We start from the raw sequence: 23,705 nt of genomic DNA on the forward strand, positions 1-23,705 counted from the left end.
GATGAAAGTTTATTTGTAAACTATATACTCAAATAATAAATTTCATTATTTTGTCATAAAATGATACGATTCCATATCATAAATTATGAATGTAATTATACTAATTAACAAATATATATATAATGTAAAACACAATTAATAAGAATGTAACGTTATGTTATATTCATTTTATTTATCATTATAGTGATTTGACATTAAATTCGAATTGTTTTCTAATTCCGAATGAATAATATATATGTCGAGATAAATGTTTGAAAAAATAGCTTGTACATCTTGTATATTGTAGATTGATAAAAATAAATACATTACGAGTATATAATGGGTATTTTTTACTTGCAGGTTTACAAAAATAAAAATAAATACAATATAACGTTACATTATCAAGAATGACGTAGTTTTAGATTTACTATGTCTATAAAGAGTATAATGTTTATTCTCATTGTTTTGCTATGTACTGATTCTCATTCAGAGGCACGACGAGCTTTCTAAAATTCAACTTTGCGCTTAAGTTGATTGTAGATCACCATGAAATCTAAAAATTTAATATAAGAATTAAAATTATAGGAATAATTAGATGTAAGGCACATCATTGTTTATTTACTAAGCAGAAAGGTGTATATATATATATATATATAAATCTATCGTTTTATACCACTATAATACCTATAATGCATTTTCAAAAATAGGACATTAATAAAACATCGGATAGCTGAGAAGATAGAAATTAAAAGAGTCTTTGTGACCAAAATATGAAAAATATTCAAATTAATTTATTCACCCTGCTCACGCAATTTGTTCACGCTTGCTGTCATTTACGTCACGTAAAATTGTCAACCATGTTACTTCCGTATTCGTGGTTACGGTAGCCGTGGAAGGAGCAGAGGTAGATGTGATTGCGTCCAAGTCTTCCTTGGACAGGTTTTCCTTGAGCCAGCCATCGATCACAGGTACATTCGCCTCGTTCCATCGGGTCTCTTCTTTGATAATCTCGAGCGATTTTTTGATGAGGGCTGCTGCTGATTCAAAGTCATTGATATGATCCAAATAAAACTGATTAACCATGGCATAGCCCTCCTGTGTGTTGAATGATGATGTGGCAAAGCTGACGATGGCATCCCAGCTGTAGGTTTTGTTGCTGAATCGCTCTTTTACAGTAGACCAATGTTCGAGTAAAAAGTTAAATAGAGTTTTATAACCGGGCGCGCTGCCAGTCAGCATGCTGAGGATCAGGTGGATGTCTGCGTCGGTGAAATTCTCGTTTTGATCCAACACGGACACTTGCAGTAACCTGATGTTATGGAGAATCGGCGTTAGTGAACAATGAAAGCAAGCTCTTATCTTGTTCTGGATTTTGATTCAAGGGAGCGTTAAATCGAAAACAGGCAAGGGTGTTGGAGAACTGTTACGTATACGAAGGTTGCGTTTAATTTTCTGTTTGACTATCGAATCGAATGAAGAATCGAATTTGCTGGAAATTAGTCGAGTTCTGACTAGTTTGTAAATGTACTGACCTCTCGATCCTGTTTGCATCCTTCGGACATCCAGCAAGAGTCTTGAGGAGAAAAGTGCGCTCGTTCTGTTTCCTTGCCAAGCTGGTCTTGGGGAAATTGATGACACGCTGTAATCCAAACTCCCATTCTTTGTCAGTACCCCATTTGAATACTGGACAGAGGAACTTATTAGCGACCCTATAAACAGTAATACTCGTTTTAGGCTTAGAAAGAATATTTTCAATGCAATTGTTATGAATAGTGAATTAAAGTCTGAATTAAAGTTTGATACTACTAACGGATTTCCTTTGTCTGGCTCCTCGTCGGTCAACCACTTTTTAAACTGATCTCTAGCTTCCTTGACGCAAGGCTCGTATCCGCAACGGCAAAGGAAATTCTTCATCAGACCGCGCATGTGAGTTTTCCACGAGGGTTCGTAAGGGTGTGGTGTCTCGCCAAGTTCCAGATAAAGAGGCATCACTAAGCTCCGAATATAAGCCTGTTTAAATTTATTTTATTTTAGAAATAAAACTTAATAAGTGAAAACAATCAGTCAAAAAGGCTCGCCAAATGAAAAATTAATTCTTTCAAATATATTACATATTGATAAAATTTACATGTACTTTGTTTTGGTCTAAACGGTGTCTATACTTGCCTCGAATTTCGGATAGACGTCCAAACCTTCGATTCGTCGACTGATGTGATGGATCATCGTAAACACCGGCTCCCAAACTACATGGCTCTTCTCCTGTTTGAGGAAGAGAGTCATGTTCATAGCGACGCCGAAGCACAACTCACCGGCATATGCCAGATTCCACGCGTCATGTAGAAGCTTCGCTCGCGTTAACGGAGGTATTTTTTCACGGTCTGGCCCTTGCAGAAATTGCGACAACATCTTCCAATTGCAAGGGTCGTAGTTTACCGGAAACATTCCTGCAAGAGAATGATTTTTAGAGCTTCTGATATATACATCTTGATCTGACAATGAGATTTATTGTCTTTTGATTGTACGAAATTAGAATTCGATTTAAAAGAGAATTGTGTCTCACGTGTAGATTGCATTTTCTTTTTATATTACAATACCTATTTCTTCAGGATTGACAATGATAAAGTGACTCTCGTCGGTGATATCCGGAATACTGAAATTTCTCGGCATGTTTCTCTTCATCAACCATACAGCCGGTGTGCTATTAGAGAAATTCAATTTATCTTGAGCCTGCATCACGATCGGGATATCCCACTGGTACGGTTTTACTATAGGATCTGACGATAGGTCTCTCAGATAAACTTTCTAGACAAGTGCAAATAGAATGTTTAAATAAGAGAATATATAATGAGATGATTATATCTCGTTTTGACAAAAACTTTTGATTGATATATTTTAGCGTGTAATTTTACGTTTTCGTTCATTAATTTATACGCAGTTAATTATGTTGAATATTTAATATAAAGCCTAATGAATATATATGTGAAATCTGAAATTACGTTCTCGTTACATTCAATGAGCCAATTACAGGTGGAATCGCGATTTCCCGTAACTGACTTGCGTATTTTACGTAGAGGGAAGACGCGCAGACGTTATGCAACACACATTTGCACTAGACGCATTAGTCCTTGATTTTATTGTTTCTTCGGAATAATGTGGCCGTTGTAATGCGTATCGTTTCAGAAACTGAAAGTCCTGTTATAACGCCTGTTATAATGCAATCATACTACAGTGCAAATATCCCGTATTACAACTGAATTATCGCGTAAAAAAAGAAAAATTGTTTGATAAAATCTAGTTGGAATAAATTTAATTTTATACAATACGTGTTAAATTAAATGGTCATCCAGTTTCTGTCAGAATACTTGGAACATTATTCTATAGTTAATGTTACCAAGATGATATAATATTTCTACTTGTTACTTTTCGCTACTAAAGTAAACTGCAACTTCCGTGGCCGGAAGAGGAATGTCTTAAGCGAGCGAATAAATAACACGCGCGCGGTCATCTCTGTAGTTTTATCTGTGCGAAAATCGCGCCTGCCTTCTCGCGTCGTGCGTCCTTGCAAGAAATAACTCTTTTGTCCAGCCTACCTGACTGAGATAAATTTTTCCACTTTCGTAATCACGTATGACCGTGACCAACGGCACTCTGTCTCGGTTGATCCACGACGCGGCAATGCCGTTGATGGTTAAACCTGGTGGTAAATTATTCGTGTCGGTCGCGACATCGTTCAGATAAGTGAATATGTCATTAGCGAAGAAAGTCCTGCGATTCCTGCGAGTAAAACAGAAAACAATGCGATGGGTGAAGGCTCTCCGATCGATTAAGCTTCAGCGATTAAAATAGCCGGGAAGCAGCATGCGAATTAATAAATAGCTTTTACAATCGTCATCGACTTATAAACTTATTACGTATAAACTTGATCTGTTTTGCAATGCGCTTGATGTTACAATATATCGGAAACTAGATAATTTTTATGAAACATTCGAAAGTCTCTGTCTTGAAAAGATCTGCTTCCCGACTAATCAATGGAGGCAATTACTACTCTTTCGACTGCTCATGGAAGAAGTGTCTCACGCTCCTTTGGAATTGCTCACGACCGAGGGTGTAATTAAACATCCGGAAAACCAATTCGGCTGTAAAAACAATGAATTAATGATATTAATTTATTTGGAAAACTTATATAATCAATTGATTCCAATTACCTTTTGTCCACGTTGCTTCGTGTCTAATACCAGCCACTCTGGAGAAAGGTGCCGGCTGCGCAAATTCGTAATAAAGAGGATACAACATTGTCATTGGCCATTTACCTTCCATTTCGTCCGGATTGAGCTGTCATACGTCAAAAATGTATTATGTGTTTTTAATAAAACATAAAAGGTCAATAAAAAAGCGCAGGCTTACGTCGAGTGTTGCCATAGATGCCAAAAAGGAATTGAGAGCTTTATTAACCGGCGCGTCATTTCGGCGATACGGAGTTATGGACTGACCGATCCACTGATAGAGAAGTTCATAGGTGGTGGTCCAATATAGAGAACTGCTGAGTTCGCTTTCTCTGAAAGAAGACTTTCGTTATACGCAAGCAGGCTCAAAGACGTAAGATTCTCGCACGTACTTGAAAAACATAAGGCCCCAATTATCGGAAGCTTTCGTAGCTCTGTACATGGGGATCGCCATCACGTCCAGTTTAGGCAAGCCCAGGGAACTGTTGAAGTATGTTTGCAAGTAGTTAATGATCTTTACAATCTTGCTGGGAACAGTGATCAGCGACTCCATGAATTCTTCGCGACTCCAGACCGTTACTTGCAGGCTCTTCCTGTTTATCCCATCGACTTCCTGTTCGGGTCCAATAGAGTGCAGATCTGATATCACAAGGGCCAGTTGGTTCGTCGATATCCGTGGAGTTTCCTCGAATTCTTCCCGGATTGTGCCGGATGATTCAATGCGCTCACTTTGGAAAATCACGCGAAATTAAAATAAGATAATTGGAGTCTAATAGATACCTATCTCTCTATGCCTGGCAATATAAATTGCTTTTAATGGAATCTCAATGTAAAGCAATGAAAAAAGTTTAGTTTGATATTTTCATATACGTACATCGAAGGCATATTCGTGAGCGCTTTTAACCCTTTAGGATATATTACAGTCAGTTTGAAGGTTGCTTTATAGGGCGGTTCATTCATACAAGGAAACATTTTTTCTGCGTTGTCCAAATGCAAGTAAGTGGCGATGAAGGTGCTGAAACAAAAAAGCGAAGAAATTGTACTACTTGATATGTTAATACGTATAATATTGTCGTTTAAGATTGTTTCTTGTTCTCTCTTGAGTTCCCCTCTGTATCAATCTCGACAATGTCGAAAACGAAAATCATACCGAAAGTTTCAATTCTACTTGCTTTAAGATTTTCAAACAGAAGGCTTTTTGTAAATTTGCAGACACACAATTATTCTGATATGATTGTTATAGCTTGAAAACATAATGAAGAAACTATTACGCGGCGTGCTTACTGTTTTCGGCCTTCAGAATCCATGTACGCGCTCTTGTACAGACCAGTAGTTTCGTTGGTCGTAAGATTGCCAGAGTATGCAATGTCGACCTCGCAAGCGCTTCCATTAGACAACATTTGCTGCAGATGTATTATGAACCAAGATTTCGTATATTGTCGTTCAGTCCTTGCAATGTTTACGTCCATCGGTGGACCATTTTTTCTTCATTGCAAATCCAAAAACAGATACGAAATTTTGTAGCAATGTTTCATCAATTATTCGTTATTATGTGGTAAACGCGAAATTCTCGTGCCAGTTGAGTATTTTATGTGCTTACGCTTCCTCAGGTGTCAGATGTACCATCCTGATGTTGACTGTAGAAATCTGAAGATCCTGATGGACGTTCAGAATAATGTGATCGGTCATGTCGATGCAAGTGAGATTGATCTTGACGCGACCGTTGAACCGGTCCTTCTCAATAAGGGGTGCAATCTCCACGTGGTAACTCACCGGCGTGATATCACTTGGTAATCTGTACTGACGCATCTTCGAGTAGTAAACGTCGTTCAAGTCGATACTGCGCTTCCATCGGCCCTACGAACGAACGAACATTTTATTTTAATAATCGGATCACGGTGGTTACATTAGTCTAATTTTTCGACACTGTACTTGTTCTGTATTACTGATGGCACTGGGAATACCAGATGGTATCGTCGACAATAGAACAAGGCCCGCGAGTAACGTTGTCCACGACATGATGGATCGTAGCGGATGAACCTAGGTCATAGTTGCCATTCGATTATAAAGTTACTTGATTTACTTTTAAAAAACAAAGCAATTTGAAACCATGTATGTTTAATTAGTATCAACCAATTTGCTTGAAATGTTCAAGAAAGTTTTATGTTATTGAAAATTGGAAAAACTTTTAAGATCTTTTTTAAAAGATGCAATTTTTAATGCGATTCTCTTTCTGCAGAGTAATCTCATTGTCAGTAAAATTATCACGGCGCAATTGCACAATCGCACAAAGGAGATTATTTCGCGTTACGAGAAATATTGCTGAGATCGATGCCGAGTGCTTACGATATTATCCTCACGGCGGGCGTGCACGCCCGAGGGACGCTTGAGAATGGTCTGTCACTGGGATACTACTGTGGTTTGCCAAGAAGCGATCGATGAGTGTCACCGTAACACCACACCGTTGTACCAGCTGACCTTGGATATTCTCTTGAAGAAGGAACAAGACTTCCTTTGGGAGAACCTTGTGGTAGCGCAGCCGTGTGCAAACTGCCGCGCGAGCGCTTCCTCGTGGGTGTCTCGGCGTGACCGGGCGATCGACGAAAAAGCGACGGAAACGCACGGAAAAACCGCGTGCACCCTACGTGACATGGTACGGGGATGCGCGCGGATTCAGGTCCACTTAGGGCAAATCGGCGGATCATCATCCATTATCCAATCTGGCGGCCGTCGTCGCGCAGAAAGGGGGAGCTTAATCGTGACGAGTGTATCCGGACGGTGGAGAAGAGGCGACGACGTCAACGGCCAATCGGCGGGGACAAAGTACGTCCCAGCGACCGGGCATCGCCTGATGCCCAGGACCTTGGCGCCATTGTGTTCCCCTTTAGGTTCCCCGGGCGAGCGTGTGTATGCTCTGTGTGTGTGCATGCACTGCGTCGCCATCACCGACGACACGTGTCTTGGATGGTACCGATCCTGGACCAAGCCCAATGTGCACTTGGACTACGACACCATCGGTCTCAATTGGACTTGATGAAGTGTTTTGTTCGTGAGCTTTTCTCCCGCGGGGTTCTCGCGCAATAACTGGGTCACTTCTAGATCGCTCAACATCATTGAAAATATGTCTATCAATTTCATCGTGTTATCTGCGTCTAATGCCTTAGAGACTTTAAGAAAATTATATCAACAGAGATTTGGAAAATGTTTAAGTATACAGAATTGTTACTCGAACAACGCCTGACTCATCTTCCGTCTACATGTATGAAATAAAAAAATTAAGAAAAGCTGTCTTTTCTTTTTTTTACACAATCTTGTTTACTTGAACTTTTCTTCTCATTGGAATCTTAGTCCTGATACGTGAAACAAGAGAGAAGAATTCGTCGCGCCGCTTTCGTTCGAAATGACGCGACGCGTCGCGTTAACGCCGGAGCAAGATTTCGTTCCACGAGTCACACAACGAGAAAAGTGTACACGCGCGAAAAAGCTACGATGGCGAATCTAATCATAATTTATTGCAGAAACGCACAATGATAAGGAGCGGAACGAACGATTAAGAACGACATGCGAGCTGACGAACGAACGGCCAACGAAAGAACGAAAGAACGAAAGAATATAGTGGAGAGGGGGTTTCCGCGAGTGCTTCTCGACCAACATCCACACACCGCATCGTAAGGTAGAACGACTAATTGCAGTTGTACCTGCGTCACCTGTACGCGATCGTGCTCGCGCGAATTCGTTTCCGCGTTGAGAGTGTGCTCGATGTTCAAGCTGTCTTTCGTCGCTTTTCGTCGTACGCCCTCGTCTTTCGTCCTTTCTTCTGGAGGATTGCTTCCTTGAGTTCTTCAAGTTCCAATCATCTTTCAGGATGAGGCGAGGATCCGTTACCAGTTGGCAGGTCTATGGCCAGCGGAACTGTAAGTGACAACATCTGTCTGTCCTAGTCGGTCCTAGTTGTACTTGAACTTGACTGTAAAACGCACGACCGACCAAAATTAATTAATTGCGATACTTTTTGTTAAACGCGAAAAATAGAAAACTTTTAAAAGTATATTTGTCCTACGAACTCTACAATTTTTATTATTTACGATTGATCGTGTTCTTATTGCAGAATATACACACAGTGTATTAGTTCTCTTGATAAATGACAATTATTATTTTAATCGCTTTTACTAATTTACAGAGTTAATTACATTGTTAATTTGTCATCATAATTAATAGTAATATGAAATGATCGAGAAAAATGCTCCTGTAGAATAACAGTTATTCTAGACTTTAATTATTTTATCGTCAATACACCCATTCATTAATTCTCGTTGATTTAATTTGTCGCATTAAATTAGTGCAATTGGCAGATTGCTGATTTTCTACGATCTTTTACGCGAAAATGTAAGAATGCGTTTTTCCAGTTTTCCGATTTCATACTTTGTACAAGATATTCGTAAACATTTAATTTTCATGCACAGCCTAACTTATGTAAAATATTTTTTATATTTTAATATTAATTGTTTGATTGAAAATAGCAGCAGTTTACAATTAAAATTTAAGAGTCTTACACACTAAAGCATAGAGAACTTACTTGCGTGCATAGAGAATAAAATTATAATACTGATCTATACGAACAATCTGAGACACAACTAAGAATATCTGCTTGATTCCTTCTTACTTATGTTGAACTCTATCTTTTTATAAGTTTTATTCTTTTTCTTTTGGAAGCATCAAAAGCACACGTCTGCTTAAGTGACAGTTCACAATGGCCTAACGCATGATTTCACATTGTTATAAAGACTTTTACGATGGAGCACATAGCATTCATGTACAAACAAACAAATTATGATGAGAATATCATCAGTCCTGGTAAATCTGAGGATACTTATAATTCCCGATCATAGAAGGAATTATTAATTTAAAACATGTAATTACCTAACTAAAAAGCACTATTTTTTTGTGTAATAATGCTACAATAATGCCGTAATAATGATTCTGTCGGGGGAACGGAATTCCCTACAAGCTAATATTTATACGGATAACTGCGTTCGATTTTTTTTCATTGATGTATCTTTGTAACATACTGTCCAGTGTGACAATTACAATAGTGAAATGGGACTCTAGTTTGTAATGCTCTCGTTAGAAATATCTGTGTTAAAAGTCAATCCGCTGAAATCAATGTGGGGAACGTCAGCGACATAATACCGTGCGAACCGCACCGATACGAAGGAGCGTTATCGGTACCACCGGCGGCAGCACGGCGGACTATTATACGAATGCTGAAGCTGATACGTGGTCGAAGCGAAGCGCACGAGCAGGACCTTGAAGCCGTCTCTCGCTGCGTTTACGAGCATGCTCCGCTCGGTTATCACGGATTCCTGCATCACGGGGAACCAATTTCAATGACGTCAACCGCACGAGCGTTCCGCACGCTTCTAACAAGCCATGCATCGCTAACGCGAGATTCGTCGCGGTGTGACGACGAGACAGACGATGAACGCAGACAATCTACGGAGACAATCATGAGTCTCGCACTTGATCTTGATTACTGTTTACTGTTAAACTTGAGAGATTCAGGTTTCATGATTCAGGCGATTCATCATCTGAAAATTACCGGTATCGATTGTAGCGGTTATTGAGCTTTCTTTGCAAAATTGCAAACTTGCAAAGTACAAGTTTTTTCAATTTCTTCCAGCAGTTTAGTTAACAAAATAAACCTTTACCTATCTGAAGGAACGTCGCATTGTTCAGGCAGTTTGCGGATCGCCGCCAGTTTACGTTAAACGGCCTGGCGCATCATCGGTCGAATTAATGATCAGTTCAAAATCTGGTTATGGTCCATAAAAAAGACCAACAAACCTCAATATTGAGTGCGACGATAAACCTGTGAATAATCATCTTTTATCGCTCGTTTCGTACTTTCAGCCGATTGCATGATGCAGACGTATTCCGGTAATATCGCAATGCCTCATCCCAGCGAAAAGACCATCCATCACCATCGAAAGGACGGCTGGTTTTTAACATACAAGAAGATTCTCTCCTTCGTAGTTTTAATCGTCATCGCGTTGATAGTCGCCGGTCTGATTGGATGGAACATCGGCACGATGCCCAAGGCGAGAGTGCGTGATTTTCAAAATTTGACATCTATACAAATACTATTTGTCATATCTTGAGATGTTTAGTTAACCGATCGGCACTTTGGCTGATTGCGTTTCACCGTTTCAGTGTACAAAATAATGACAGGTTTACTTTAAAATAAATATTAGTAAGTATTACTTCTGAAGATTTGCATTTTTTGTGAATTAGATATACGATCCTTTAGCCCTCATTGAGGACGACACGGAAGAGAGCGAAGTCATTGTGGACTCGATATCACCTTTCGTACATCCTTTAAGGTATCGCCTTGAGTTGATGCCGCCGACTGACAGCGTCAACGCGACGTCAAAGTTGAAAGGCCGAGTGGTGATCGAATTTCGAATTGACGACACGCCATCCTTAAACAAACTGTCTCTCAATGCGAGAAACATCACGACAACGCGTTACAAACTGTTATTTATGGAGGAGAACAACGCACGAGGAAAAAGAAGACGTAGGAGACACGCCGACAACAGTAACAGCGATCAGAAGCTCGTCACTAGCGCTGGTAGTACATATAATACTTGTACAATTATTATTGTTCGTTGTTTTATTTTTTTCGTTAAATACATGTGCTTACTTAATTGCTAGTAAAGGTAAGCGATTTCACAAGGAAGAAGAATCGTGTTCGTTAGATTCGAATCGTAATTTTGGTCACGAGAATTTGTGTCTGCCTCATTTAGATCATAATTTGCACGAGGATTTACGTGCGTCATAAATTACGGACTCGTAAGACAACGACGGGTTAATGTACGTTAACAAAGAAACAGATTTCGGGTAACAAAACATGCATGACAAGACGAGATGATTAGCTTGCATCTGTGTCAATATTTAGCATAATAGCAAACAGGTGGTGAATTGCGTAAGCTTCATGATAAGTTTTAAGATAAAACAAATAAGCGTTCATTTTCACCAATTTAAAGTTACGTAATCGATCAGGTTTTGGATTCAATTTTTTCAATCGGTGTAAAAAGATTCATACTTGATTATAATTGAAATATAATATAATCTTTTGTTTACTTTTAAGAAGAGAAGCTTTAAAATTGCCTCTAATCGAATGATGATTTGTCAATGCAGATAATGCTACCACGTTGAATCTCACCGTGACATCGTCATCTCCGCAATTGGAGAATCAGAAAGGCACAGTCGAGAACGTCACGGATTATCCTGCTGTGACAAACGTGACATTCTTCGGGAACGAGACCTCTTCGAGAGGCGAGAATTCATCCGTGACAACAGAGGCATCCGCGAACGCGACGACGTCTGGACCGACGTCCACCATCGTAACTTCTGGCAACGGAAACGTAACCGAGGTGGAGATTCAGCGATACGAGGTAGATGCTAATAATGGATTACACGTGATACATCCGGCTAGCGCAATGAGTCCGGGAACGTACAGCTTGGAGATTGATTACGAAATTCTGCCTGACGGCAAGGCAATTTATTCGGCGAGCTTCAATGAGTCCAGCGAAGGAAAGTGAGTTCACGGATATTCCCGTAATCGCATTATATTAGCAAATAATTATAAGTAACCACCACCTAATCACCAGTTTTATATACTACAGCCGAGACTAATCGACTGCACGAAATTTCTCTCTCTTGCTGGTTTTTTCTACAACAGATTGTTGATCGGGACACGGTTGAAACCTATGGGTGCTTCGCATCTCCTACCAATTTTCGACGACGTGAATCTCAAGGCTGTCTTCTCCGTGTCCGTGGCACGTGTGCGAGGAGCGAGGGTCCTTTCAAACATGCCTCTCAATGTCTCCACAAACACGTACGTAATTCATGCTGTTAATTGCAGCTGTGTCAACGCTTGTGCGCTTAGACGACTATATTAGCTTCGAATAGTAGAAACACCTATGTTTTCTCAGAAATGAAACATTAAATGGAAAATGTCCAGTAGAAAATAGAGACGTTTCGAATTTTTGTTATTTCTACGTACGTACACACACACACTTGTATGTATCTTGTCTGATCTTTTCTTCAATTGAAAATCTTGCAAATCTTGAATTTTTTTCTTTTAGTAAACTTTACGTTTAGAATTGTTTTGCGTGTTGCGCGTTTAATGCAAATTATCAGGAAAGAATAAGAAATTGTTAAAAGCAAGATTTACAAACTATTTCTTTCTACACTTTAAGATCGGACGACTGGATGATGGATATTTTCAAAGATACTCCATTGCTTTCGCCTCACAATCTGGCCTTCGTGATGGGTGAGATCGAGTCACTGGGCACAACGAAAGCGGGATCTGATAACGCGACAGCGACATTTTGGGGTGATCCAAAGAGGCGATCGCGAGGGATGTACCTTCTCGACAAACTCGAGCAGATTGTCGCATTTTTGAGCGACGTGTTCTCGATGCGTTATCCGCTACCGAAATTAGATATCGTCGCATTACCATCACGGATCGTCGATAACGCCGGAAGTCCTGGCTTGATATCAATAAAGTATGAAAAATTGATACTTACTGCATTATTTACAAGGACTCGGTAAACCAGCTTCAAGATTATATTTTAATATTAAATCTAGCATGACAAAGGCATTTAATGTAGAAAATTGTAAGAGCGGTGGAATCATTACAATTGGCTGCAATTGCTTGATCTATCGTAATCCACAGTAAAACTGCTCTGCGTTCAATATCACGTTACTCATCGAGTTGAATCGTTCTCAAGGCAATCGCTCTTCTACGCCGCTGATCGATCTCCCATGGTCACGAAGACGGACGCGTTAAGCACTTTGATAAGCCTGATAGGGGAACAATGGCTGGGTGGCGTCGTGAACATGAACAACTGGACGGACGTTTGGCTTCTTGAAGGCTCCATGCTTCACTTGCGACACGTGATGATCGAAAAGGCACATAATTGGCGTGATACATTCGCAATATCCGTTTCCTGAACTTAAAAACATGGATTACTTTTCAGTGTTGCAACTGATTGTTCTTATATATATATTTATTGTTCTAACATTTGTTTTATATCTCTGAACGATTGATTCATTTAAATCTGAATCTATAATAATATAATAATATAAAGAGAGTAGCTTCTTTCGTCGCGGAAAATAAGATTTTAATGAGATTCTATCTTCAGATAGATTCGTTACTAGACTCCAGTCATGCCTTTCTGACGGACGTGCAATGGGACGCCATGGAAGAAGATGGTTACAGTGTTTCAAGGCCGCTGCGATCAAATGTCAATCTCGCTAATATGGATTTTTCGGATGACAATAATCGACACAAAAAAGGTAAAAGTCGTCTATCAGACTCGTCATTCTCCTAGCAATAGGATACTATTCGGTATTTATTAGTATTACATTCGTTCTTTATTATCGCCGTTGAAGATATATATCCTACTATTGATTTTAGTCGAGTTCGATACTTGGAGATAAGACTATTTGAACAATTTAAAACTGAACATCTAAACATGATGTTTGATCTTAAAACTATCAGCAACTATAATCTTTTATCCGAAAAATCGGATGGTCTTGGCTCGATTCGAGAGACAGTATCGAGTGTACGTTCCTGAGTAACGCTGTGTAATGTGATTCTGCATTCTGACTGCTTCTTGTAGGTGCATGCTTGATTCGTATGTTGCATGGCGCGATAAACGATACCGCCTTTAGGAACGGCTACCGGAAATTCGTAGCAAGGTGGTGGGTATATTGTCGTTTTATTGTCGTTTTATTGTCGTTTTATCCATCGTTAATCGTATGATCGCCGCGTTGACGTTCAACGTCGTTCGCTCGCACATTTGCTCACGCGCGATCGCGTAATTCAGTCGTCGACATGATAATCGGCGTGTTTTACAACGAGTTATCCGTCGCTTTATGATAATGTTAGCCGTTGAATGTCACGAGCTCTCTGTGTCGGCCATTATTCTTTATGCTTCTTTATCGGGCTAGTTACATAAGTGCGCATATCACCAATATATTTCGCTGGTGGTGAATCACAGTATCGACCTGCAAAATGATTTTGACGGCGCGTAATGTACATGCGCATCAGTAGCGGTAGTCGTTATTCGGATTCCTTTTCCACCCTTTCTCTGTATAAACATCTCGAATTAAAGACTTAATGAAACTTTCATGAATATAATATATTAATGCCTCGTTTAGGAACTATTCAACAGCAACTATTGATGATTTCTGGGAAGCAATGGCCGAAGAAACTGTCGATTTACCCACGGACATTGCTTTGTCCGAAGTGATGAATTCTTGGATTTCGCATCGTGGATACCCGATCGTGAGCGTCAGACGGGACTATGAGAAAGGCACTGCTGCTATTGAACAGGTGCGATTAAAATAACACACGTGTTATTTTCTATCAGTACATATGTGTCCTCGAGATGAAGTATTCATTCCCGTGAATTATTTTGTCACGCAGCAAAGATTTACATACGAGCAATCATTATCCGACACCCAACCGACGTGGTACGTACCACTCGATTATATTAACAAAACGAGCAATGATTGGTCATCTCCGACAAAGACATGGTTGCATTCCGAAGCGGAGATGACGGTGGACAATGTCGGCGCTCAGGATTCCTGGGTCGTGTTCAACGTGAATAAAACAGGTTGGCTACGCGGCTGCTTGTCCCGCGATACGCAAAGCGTTGTAATCTTTATTTTCGCTTTTATTCATCTGGAAAATAACTTTCTTCCAACACTTGACGTATTACATTAATTTGAATTTTCTTCAATTTGGAGAAAGAGATTGCGTAATGAGACGAAAAGACCCGCTCTATCCTTGTTAATTGCCTTCAAGGTTATTATCGCGTGCATTATGACGAGAAAAATTGGAAGCTCTTGACAAAGGCTCTCGAGGAGAATCACGAGGTCTTCCCGGAGGAAACCAGAGCGTCGCTCGTTGACGATGTGCTCGGGCTTGCCGCGGTCGGCCTGACGAAATACGCCACCGCTTTCGACTTTATTAAATATATGCAAATGAAAGAACGACATTACGCTCCTTGGGGTGCTCTGATGCGTCATCTGTTGAAATTGAACGGCCTTCTCTACGAGACGTCAGGCTTCAGTGACTTTCAGGTAGTATTGTCGTACCTCGGTGAAAAGAAACAAATTAATTCGGTAACTTGTTTATTTCAATTTTGGTCAAAGTTTTCTACTGTACAATACTATGTAATAACTTGACGAATTTCGAACATTTGCAGGAATTTACATTGAAATTCACATCGCAATTGTACTCAGACGCAGGGTGGAAGGTTGATGAGGGATCGCGGTTAACTTTGACCGCTCTTACGATAGCGTGCGCGTTCGAGAATGCCGAATGCCTCGAATGGTCCAGAAATCATTTTGCGAAACTGAAGGATCATCCTGATGCAGACGAAGTGTAAGTCCAATTGAAGGCGGCATTGGATGCTGTTGCATTTTCTGTTTTTCTTTTTTTTTTTTATTCGGATTCGGTACCAAGTGGAATTTGGTGGAAAATCTAAAAACTCAATTCAGATTATCTCAGGGGAGAAATTTTCATCGTTTCAGAGTACCGGCGTACGCGCGCGAGGTGCTGTACTGTACGATCGCGAGATACGGCACGCGAAACGAGTGGAATTACTTTGTCGAACGGGCAAATTCCACGACGGATCAAGAGGAAAAATATCGGCTTTTGTCGGCATTCGCGTGTTTCCAAACACCGTGGATCTTGCAATCGTAAGTACGATTAAGCCTCAGCAAGAGCATGACAAAATTCGCGAGCAATCCTCAAACGGAAATCTCCTGCAGAAGTCGAGATGTGACTTTCCCCAGAAAGTAGCACGTGCTGGAAATATATAATACGTGTGTCGATATGTATCAGGTTACTGAGCGAGCTTCTCGAGGGGAAGATGTACAATGAGGAGGAGACGCAGAGAATCTTGAAAAGTTTCCCGCAAAATCCGGTTGCAGCGCAAATCGCCTACAAGTTTGTGCGAAATAATTGGCAGATCATGGTTACGAGGTACTTTGCAACTCTCATCTATATCTCTCTACCAGACTTGTAACACTTGGATTACTGATATGCCTTTGTATTCACTTAGATTTTCGAAATCTCGTCCGACTTTAAAGGCTTTCGCACGGGCGACCATGAACGGCCTGATCAGTGACGAGGATCTGGAAGACGTGAGTGTACTTTATTACACACAGCGATAATACCTCCCCCGCAATCGATTATCGAGTGATGAGTAATAAATAAAAGCGGTTGATAATACAATAGTTTTACAGAAACTGTAGAAGCCATTTTTACGCCGAGCAAAGATCTCTCTTTTCTTTACGGCGCGTTACGCGAAGATAGCTCAAAAGATCTCGATGAGATCCCGTAAATCTCTCGAGAGATGAAATTTTAATTACAATTTTCATTACAGTTGATCTAAATCTTTAGTTTCAGACGTTTAGCGGAGATAATCTCGAGAGCATAAAAACCGTTGGATACACTATGGCGATGGTCGAGGCACACGCGAATTTCGCGATTACTTGGTTGAAGCAATCCCTGCCGGAAGTTCAGGAGTGGTTAACGGCGAACAATGCCACGCAGACGTCGACATGAATATTCAGGGGAATCCTGCGAGCATGACAGGACGAAGGAGGATCCTTTCCGTTCCGTACGATTATCGAGTCGCTGGTGCAAGAAAAACAAATGTTTAATGACTTTTCTACGACAACAAGTTTTATTTCTCCGTATGCTTTCGTCAAGCATGATTACAAAACCAAGCAACAAGAATCTCGTCCTTATGTCGTGTGGCCTTATAACGACAGTCGTTAATGTAATTAGCAGTAGATTAGTAAGTACATATTTAACAAACGATATACATAATAATCGTATCTAACGGTAGTAATTATTATTCCAATATTTATCGCAAACGCTCCGCTCGTGTGCGCCTCTTCGCTCATCAATGGCGCTCTATTGCTATGTACGGTACGCTTGTTTTATACGTAACACGCTATGTTACCGTTATACAATGTTCTATCCGTACTGTTGTCCTTTATACTTTTCATTCTTAGCCTAACTCTTGGAATGCCTCAAGTACGGAATTTGCAAACTATCAGACACGCGGTTCAAAAGATCGAGGTGACGATTCATCGTCGGGTTGGGCTCGGTTCGTCGGAGATTAAAATCGGGATTCTAAATATACTCAAAGTTACATGTACAGCACTTTGATGATGCCCATCCTGGATTCTTAACGCGCATTTAGCGCTAAATGACTCTTGTTCCGTATTTATATGATGTATAATGCTAAATGCAACTGTCTTTCTCACCTGTTTACTAATTAAGCTACGAAAATAAAAATTAAGAATTAAATAACTGCGTTCAACACCACAAGTGACTTTCATCTCATAAAACGCATATTTGTCTATCTGCAAGTTTTTTAGTTTTTCGATATTTAATAGTCGTTCGAAAATAACGGGATTGCAAATAAGTAAGTTGTTTTTCAATCTCTGACTGAAGAGATTATTTTTTAAACAAGACAAATTTATTTTTTTTTAAAGAATACTCTCATAAATTGTTACAGCGAGATGATACGACAACATTTCACAAATCTTATCCAAAAGATCCTTAAAATAGTGAAACGTTTATTTTCTTTTAGTTTCCTCGGGTTTAAAGCCTGTCCCGTTTCACAAATAATCTACTCTTTCAATTTCAATCGTTTAAAACAAATTTCGATCGTTATTGTCTGTATGCAATTCACTCAATTTTATCAGATGCGATTTCTATTGGTGTTGCGTATATATGTGACTGCATTGTTGATATCCCAAAACAATCACACACATTGACATGATAAAAAATATAAATCGTTAACATTCATTGCGAATGAACACGATTTCATCAAATCCTGCGTTTTTAATTTCGCATTTGTTTCAACCAGATTGTGACAAAAAGACCGTGTCCTCGCTTGCTTTGTCGTTGGTCATGTCTTTGTGTTGACCGTTAAATTATTTTATTTTTGTATGCGATGTTCTCGATTCATTTAATGCGTTGTTGCACGCAATACTTCGTACGTCGACGTTCAGACTGCAGTTTCACATTCTTTTTCATCGTGGCCGTATGTTAATATTCTAATTATTACATAAAAATATTACTAACACTCTAATCGTCAAGCAGCTGAAAAATCATTTGGAATAGTAAAAATATTTGAATCAGAATAATTGAAGAAAACCATAAAAAATATCCTAACACTGTGTCACTTGAAATGGACGACGAAATGACATTCAAAAATTGTTACAAAACAAAAAAGGAAAAGCATTTTAGTGGTATAAAAATCGATCAAACGTATCTTTATATCTGGATAATAAAAGATTGAAGTAATTTGAAAAATGTCAAACTGGCACACGTATTACAGAGAATACGATATTGATATTGAAGAACCCTATAGGATTTCTCGAAAGGTAGTTGCTTGAAAATTGTAAAAAAGGGCCCAATCATCATAGCCTATGTTTCGTTATTTACACGGTATATACATATTTCAATTTATCTTAGTAAATCGACTATCATCTAAATGTACATTCACACTTTATTTTTCTTTTCACATTTTCTCTTTACTCTAGGATGATCTAGAATGATCTTTAGTGATCGAAAATTCGATCGCCTCGACGTGAATATATCTGCGGGACATTGTTTTGTCACTATATCGGTTTTTCGGTCTCGGAATGCGAGATCTTAATTTAATGCTACAAAAAGTATCGTAAAAAGATTAACAGTTTTACTTAATTTCGTGCTATACCAGCAATAAAGCTGAAAAATTTCCCTCTCAGCAAGTTTGCTCATTACTTGAAATGTTAGTGAATAGTGATTTGTATGCCGGATAGAAAAGCAATAAAATGTTGTCGCCGCTAATTAATCCTCAACTATTATGGTTAAATTTAAGCAAGATAACTGCTTCTGGAAGATAAATGTGATCTATTGAATTGGCATTTCTGTGTTCCATCGACAACTTTCACTCAATAGATATGAGACAAGTAAACTGAAGTCGTTAAAAGAGCAAAGCTCTTCCACCATAGCAGTTAGGAATCAAAGCGTCTTTCTTTCACCGCAAAATCGTCATTGACACGAATGTCACTGGTCGCAGTGCTATCTCGAGTAACAGGTAAATACAATACATAGCTCTATCATAGAAAAACGTGTGCGTTGTTTTCCTAACGGTCTAGTGCGGAGTAGATTTGTTTCGCTCTCTCGCTAGGAGAATAATCCCTCGAGTCTACGATTCTAGCAAGTCTCCTTGTCTCTCCAGAATCTAAATGCGCTTCGCTAAAGGCGTTCACTGGACGATTTTGAATCAGGTAACCACCACGTAATGTCTATCGATGTTATCCGACATGGATCCGTGGCGAGTCCGGAAATAAATCAGGAAATAATCGTCTGAATCTCGAGGAGAAATTGCTCGTTGTGAGATTCCATCTTTTCGTCCATCGATCGATCAACGATCGACGGAAACGATCGTACACCGGAATTGCTCTCCGCGCGAGGAACGAACTCGATGGCCATCTTCAAGTGATGGCACAAAAACCCGCCTAAAGTACCGACGTCGCGTTTTAATGGCAGTAGTAATGAGGAATCGTTATTCCTCCGCCTATAGTAAGTAATAATGTGTATATTTACAGTCCAATCTCCAATGTATCACGGCACTGTACCCGAAAACGCGCGAAACTCGTTAGTTACGGCTAAGAGACCTAAGAACGTCGGAGAATCGGAAGAATGCCGACGTGACTATCGATCGTCGTCGGTCGAAGCCGAATCGCGATATTGGGTGAGACCGATTCTTATGTTTCATTAAAAGAGCAAACGTCTCAATTCCTTTGTTTTTTAATGATGTATATAAATGTTGTTATAAGAATAAAATTGGATATCTCTCTCTATACACTTTCGATGTAACCATTTTCTTTCAACTCCAACTAATAAAAATATAATATATAAAATAAATATTAATATTGTATTAAATAATAAATCACGAAAAGTCCTGTCTGAATTTTCCGAAAATCTCTGGAAGATCGACCATTTAAACTCTTCTTCGGTATTTAATAAAGTTTTTTTTTCAAATGTATCCAACATTCTCCGACGTTTAATTATATTCTCGTGAGTAACAGTCCGTATGCGCGACTCGCGACTAATAAACGTTCAATCACAATGATAAATATCATACAGGACGCGTAATTGCCTATGAAAAAAAACGAAAAGAGAAAATCATGAATGACGACTCACAATAACAACGACCACAAACTACGGTATTGAACAACGGCATCCACGATTGTTCAATTCCCTACAACTATTAGCTTTAGAATTCGTATGCTTTACTTGTTCTTACCATACTATCGATTACTCTTTATTGTAATATCTCGCGTGTGTATTCCATTTCTCGTTACAAAATACAATATTCTTATTAGGACGAAATAACGCGAGACGCGTCGGCGACGCGAATTCTCTCGATGTGCGATGTGTTTTCTCCTTTGCGAGGAAAACTTTGAAGAACGAGTCACGAGAAACGCGACGACAAACTACAAATTATTGGATATTACACACATTGGATCGATTTATAAATTATAAATCTGAAATTGCGAAAAGAGAAAGATATTTACATAGCTCGATGATTGAGAGAAATAATAAAGAGTACCGCGCGAGATGAAAAGTATTTCTTGAGAAATTGTAATTAAACGTGGAAAGAGATGTGTGCGATATATATATATACACATACATAGTCTATTCAATATAATATTCAGTATGGTTATGTTAGTATTTCGAATAGTTCGCGCTATACCGACGCGCCATCGACTCGTCCGTTTGCTCTTAAATATATGTATATGTAATATATATGCTTGTATAAACGGGTATGTCCCTAAAATTATCAACTGGTTATACACTTTGAGTAGTATTATATCCTAAGTTTGTGTACGACGAGAGCTAGCTACGCGGTGATCACCTAATTAGTTCGCGTAATGCGAACGGCTTCCGGGCTACGATACAATGTACAAAATACACGTTCGTGAAACACGAAACTCGCTCGAGCAAAGTATCGCTCCTACACATGTCAGTCGCTAGCGCAGTGTAGTAGTATTGTGTGGATATTCGGCCAATTTATTTAATTCGCATTTCAAATTTTAATAAATTTTATCGTGTCGTAACGATAAAGTGTGGAATTATTGAGACGTATTCACTGTAAAAAATCTTCTATGAAAAAAGAAAGTTTTCTTTCTCGAGAACAAGCTATTGGACACGTTTGTTAATTTTTTATGTGTGCATAAAATGCAGTCGCAGATGAATTTTGCTTTAGCATATCTCATTCCAGATCACAAATCTATAATATATAATATAATATATGACGCAGACGGGAAAAGAAAAGAAAAAATAATCTCACATCAGTTCTGATTCACATTGATACTTTCGTTGTTACATCAAACGATACTTGACGCTCGTACGAGCACGTTTAAACGAACGACTGGCGGAAGTCGTAGGTTCGATCGTCGCGTTCGATCCTCGCTATCTCGTTTCCGAGGCGCTAAAATTACTATACAGTCCGTCAGCCTGATGTGTGTTAGGTTTACCCGATTAAGTAGTGGCAGCTTCGTATTACGATTTACTTGAGCAGACTATGTAGGTATACGTAGGTCTCCTTGCGCGAATCTCGCGTCAAGTGCACGACGCGTTCTTACTTGGGAGACATCGAATGCAATTCATTTGAAATGACGACGACGAGTTTCGAGGCTTTATAACTATGCCCATCGCCTTCCGTTTCCGATCGACGAGAAGAATCGCTTCCCGCGACTTTTAGCTCTCTGTGAGACGAGACGTCTCTCCAGATGATCGGATGAACGACTCTCTACTTTGCTCTTTCAGTATTTTTCCCTCTCTGAGGGAAAGGAAAAGCGTGTTCTGCTCGTCGTCGTTGTCGTTGTCGCCGTCATATTCAGAATCGCCGGTCATACATTTCCGGTCACATTTTGCAAGATCGGAGCCCTTTTGCCGTAATTTCGTCGTTGAGGATAAGGAGATGGAGCTTGCGGACTCTCCTAAGACTAGGACTAGGGTCTTGGCTTCTGGTCCTTAGTCTTTCTCTACGGTGCAGGGCTCGGGCATGGACTACTGAGGCGGACACTTGACCACCGTCGTGGTCGCGAACTCGCTAAACTTCTTATCAATGGGCACTCGATCGTCGTACAAAGTGGGCGCTTGCAAAATAATACCCGCGGTGCCCACCAAGACTGCCAGAGTGAAGATCCAGAGGAACAGCCGATCCAGCACCATCGCCACGTACTTCCAATCCTCCTTCACCTACACAGACATAAAACATAACAAAACTAGCATGCGATTTATATATGCTTGTACGCCTAATGGCCATTGATTTGCCAATGTTTCATGACAGTTGGGTAACGTAACGCGTTCTTCTTCACTTCTTTATTCACTTTGATGTATAATTGGAAATAAAAGAGATTGAAGGATTTACCTTGGTTGAGTCTTCGAGCATTTTAGTGTGCTCGGCGATGAAACGTACACAGATACAGGATCTGTGTACTTCCGGAGGACAGCGGGAATGCGAGAAAGCGGGCGGGCTTCGAAGCACGGGACTCTTGACTTCCTCTATACCTGCATCCCCGGAAACCGAGAGGTTCTCGCATTCGGATTGCAGCGGCAAAGGCGGTAAAGGTGGCCCGTGAATCAAGCAGCTACCACCAAACCTCGCACCGTCTGTGAGACTGAAACAAATGTGCGACGTAAACTATTAAATATGTATTCATCGCGCAGTGTTTTTCTTGCAGACGTTAAAACAGAAACTATAATTCATCATTAAATCCAATTAAAAAAATTTATCATTATAATATTGTAACTCGATAGCTGTGGTAAAAAAATTTCTCAGCGAATAAAAGATTATTCTAAATTCGCAATTGCGATTATAATGTGTGTAATGAGATCAGATGCCATTAATGACAATTCTGCGAAGCGTCTATAGAAGAATATAAAGATCAAAGCTCAAAGAGCTAATTGCGAAGCGCGTTTCGTATTATCATAAACACCTGGAAGGCGAGAGATCCTCCTTTGATGGAGGACGGCTGTGGAATCTCTTGGGTGTGAGATGCTCCTCGCTGTCTTCCTGAGCCGAGGGTTGGTAAGGATAATAGCAAGTTTTCTCCTTTCCCCTGACGGTCCTCATTAGCACTCTACCGGAAGTGTACCTGCAAACACAGACAATCGGACGCCTGAATTTTAATGCGGGTGCTACGTCTTGGAAAACGGTGAGCAACTGGCTAGCAGCACAGCTATTGTCGAGACTCGAATGCGAGCCAAATTCGTGTCAAGCGTCATATAATATTGCTGTTACAATAAAATCTTTCTTTAACGAAATTCTTGACTATGATTCTTGTCGCTGGTGCTTTGCAAAAAGCAAATTATAATATATAGTATGCACTTAAAAAAAA

The 23,705-nt window shown here is 39.8% G+C and overlaps 4 protein-coding genes across 16 annotated transcripts in view; 2 read left to right on the top strand and 2 right to left on the bottom strand.

Moving 5' to 3' along the window:
• Positions 1–262: 262 nt before the first annotated feature.
• On the bottom strand, positions 263–6,703 carry LOC105283236 (aminopeptidase N). 2 transcript variants are annotated; one of them, XM_011345846.3, is made up of 16 exons: positions 6,549–6,703; positions 6,135–6,242; positions 5,803–6,059; positions 5,487–5,687; positions 5,077–5,217; positions 4,595–4,930; positions 4,384–4,534; positions 4,185–4,311; positions 4,025–4,115; positions 3,570–3,753; positions 2,574–2,781; positions 2,146–2,423; positions 1,790–1,989; positions 1,512–1,688; positions 779–1,288; positions 263–532 (listed from the first exon to the last, which is right to left on the bottom strand). In XM_011345846.3, exons 2-15 carry the CDS (start codon positions 6,219–6,221, stop codon positions 784–786), a joined length of 2,943 nt encoding a protein of 980 aa, XP_011344148.1. In that variant the 5' UTR covers positions 6,222–6,242; positions 6,549–6,703; the 3' UTR covers positions 263–532; positions 779–783. The 2 variants fall into 2 exon arrangements, with proteins under 2 accessions (XP_011344148.1, XP_011344155.1); XM_011345853.3 differs by lacking the exon at positions 5,487–5,687.
• Positions 6,704–7,887: 1,184 nt separating this feature from the next.
• Positions 7,888–17,599, top strand: LOC105283175 (thyrotropin-releasing hormone-degrading ectoenzyme). 4 transcript variants are annotated; one of them, XM_020032903.2, is made up of 17 exons: positions 7,895–8,116; positions 10,113–10,306; positions 10,494–10,830; positions 11,400–11,799; positions 11,944–12,099; positions 12,464–12,772; positions 12,998–13,178; positions 13,412–13,565; positions 13,892–13,973; positions 14,433–14,607; positions 14,701–14,890; positions 15,082–15,401; positions 15,485–15,663; positions 15,813–15,980; positions 16,126–16,266; positions 16,346–16,427; positions 16,693–17,599. In XM_020032903.2, the coding sequence occupies exons 1-17, from the start codon at positions 8,068–8,070 to the stop codon at positions 16,849–16,851; spliced, it is 3,276 nt and encodes a 1,091-aa protein (XP_019888462.2). In that variant the 5' UTR covers positions 7,895–8,067; the 3' UTR covers positions 16,852–17,599. The 4 variants fall into 4 exon arrangements, with proteins under 4 accessions (XP_019888464.2, XP_019888462.2, XP_011344036.2 ...); XM_011345734.3 differs by having other exon boundaries at positions 7,896–8,116; positions 16,687–17,599; XM_011345744.3 differs by having other exon boundaries at positions 8,068–8,116; positions 15,082–15,359; positions 16,687–16,851.
• On the top strand, positions 8,123–10,092 carry LOC109611235. The gene is made up of 2 exons (XM_020032927.2): positions 8,123–9,803; positions 9,883–10,092. Exons 1-2 carry the CDS (start codon positions 9,464–9,466, stop codon positions 9,888–9,890), a joined length of 348 nt encoding a protein of 115 aa, XP_019888486.1. The 5' UTR covers positions 8,123–9,463; the 3' UTR covers positions 9,891–10,092.
• Positions 16,953–23,705, bottom strand: part of LOC105283195 (acetylcholine receptor subunit alpha-like) — a 127,177-nt gene continuing 120,424 nt past the window's right edge. For all 9 annotated transcript variants that reach the window (XM_011345804.3, XM_011345796.3, XM_011345811.3 and 6 more), the window contains 3 exons: positions 23,304–23,462; positions 22,736–22,985; positions 16,953–22,563 (listed from right to left, as the gene is read on the bottom strand). In XM_011345804.3, the coding sequence (XP_011344106.1) occupies positions 22,372–22,563; positions 22,736–22,985; positions 23,304–23,462 (601 nt within the window). In that variant the 3' untranslated portion in view covers positions 16,953–22,371. The remainder of the gene's footprint in view (positions 22,564–22,735; positions 22,986–23,303; positions 23,463–23,705) is intronic.

The sequence above is a fragment of the Ooceraea biroi genome, chromosome 4 (genome assembly GCF_003672135.1).
Source record: "Ooceraea biroi isolate clonal line C1 chromosome 4, Obir_v5.4, whole genome shotgun sequence".
NCBI lineage: Eukaryota > Metazoa > Arthropoda > Insecta > Hymenoptera > Formicidae > Ooceraea > Ooceraea biroi.

Excerpts from the sequence above, each read along its gene's own strand:
- LOC109611235 (XM_020032927.2), top strand. The coding sequence starts at position 9,464 with ATGCTGAAGCTGATACGTGGTCGAAGCGAAGCGCACGAGCAGGACCTT.
- LOC105283236 (XM_011345846.3), bottom strand. The coding sequence starts at position 6,221 with ATGTCGTGGACAACGTTACTCGCGGGCCTTGTTCTATTGTCGACGATA. Across the intron at positions 4,116-4,184 it reads CGAAGCAACGTGGACAAAAG|CCGAATTGGTTTTCCGGATG; the intron begins GTAATTGGAATC and ends TTGTTTTTACAG. Across the intron at positions 1,990-2,145 it reads ACGTCTATCCGAAATTCGAG|GCTTATATTCGGAGCTTAGT; the intron begins GCAAGTATAGAC and ends AAATTTAAACAG.
- LOC105283175 (XM_011345734.3), top strand. The coding sequence starts at position 8,068 with ATGAGGCGAGGATCCGTTACCAGTTGGCAGGTCTATGGCCAGCGGAAC. Across the intron at positions 13,974-14,432 it reads CGGAAATTCGTAGCAAGGTG|GAACTATTCAACAGCAACTA; the intron begins GTGGGTATATTG and ends TGCCTCGTTTAG. Across the intron at positions 15,664-15,812 it reads CATCCTGATGCAGACGAAGT|AGTACCGGCGTACGCGCGCG; the intron begins GTAAGTCCAATT and ends TCATCGTTTCAG.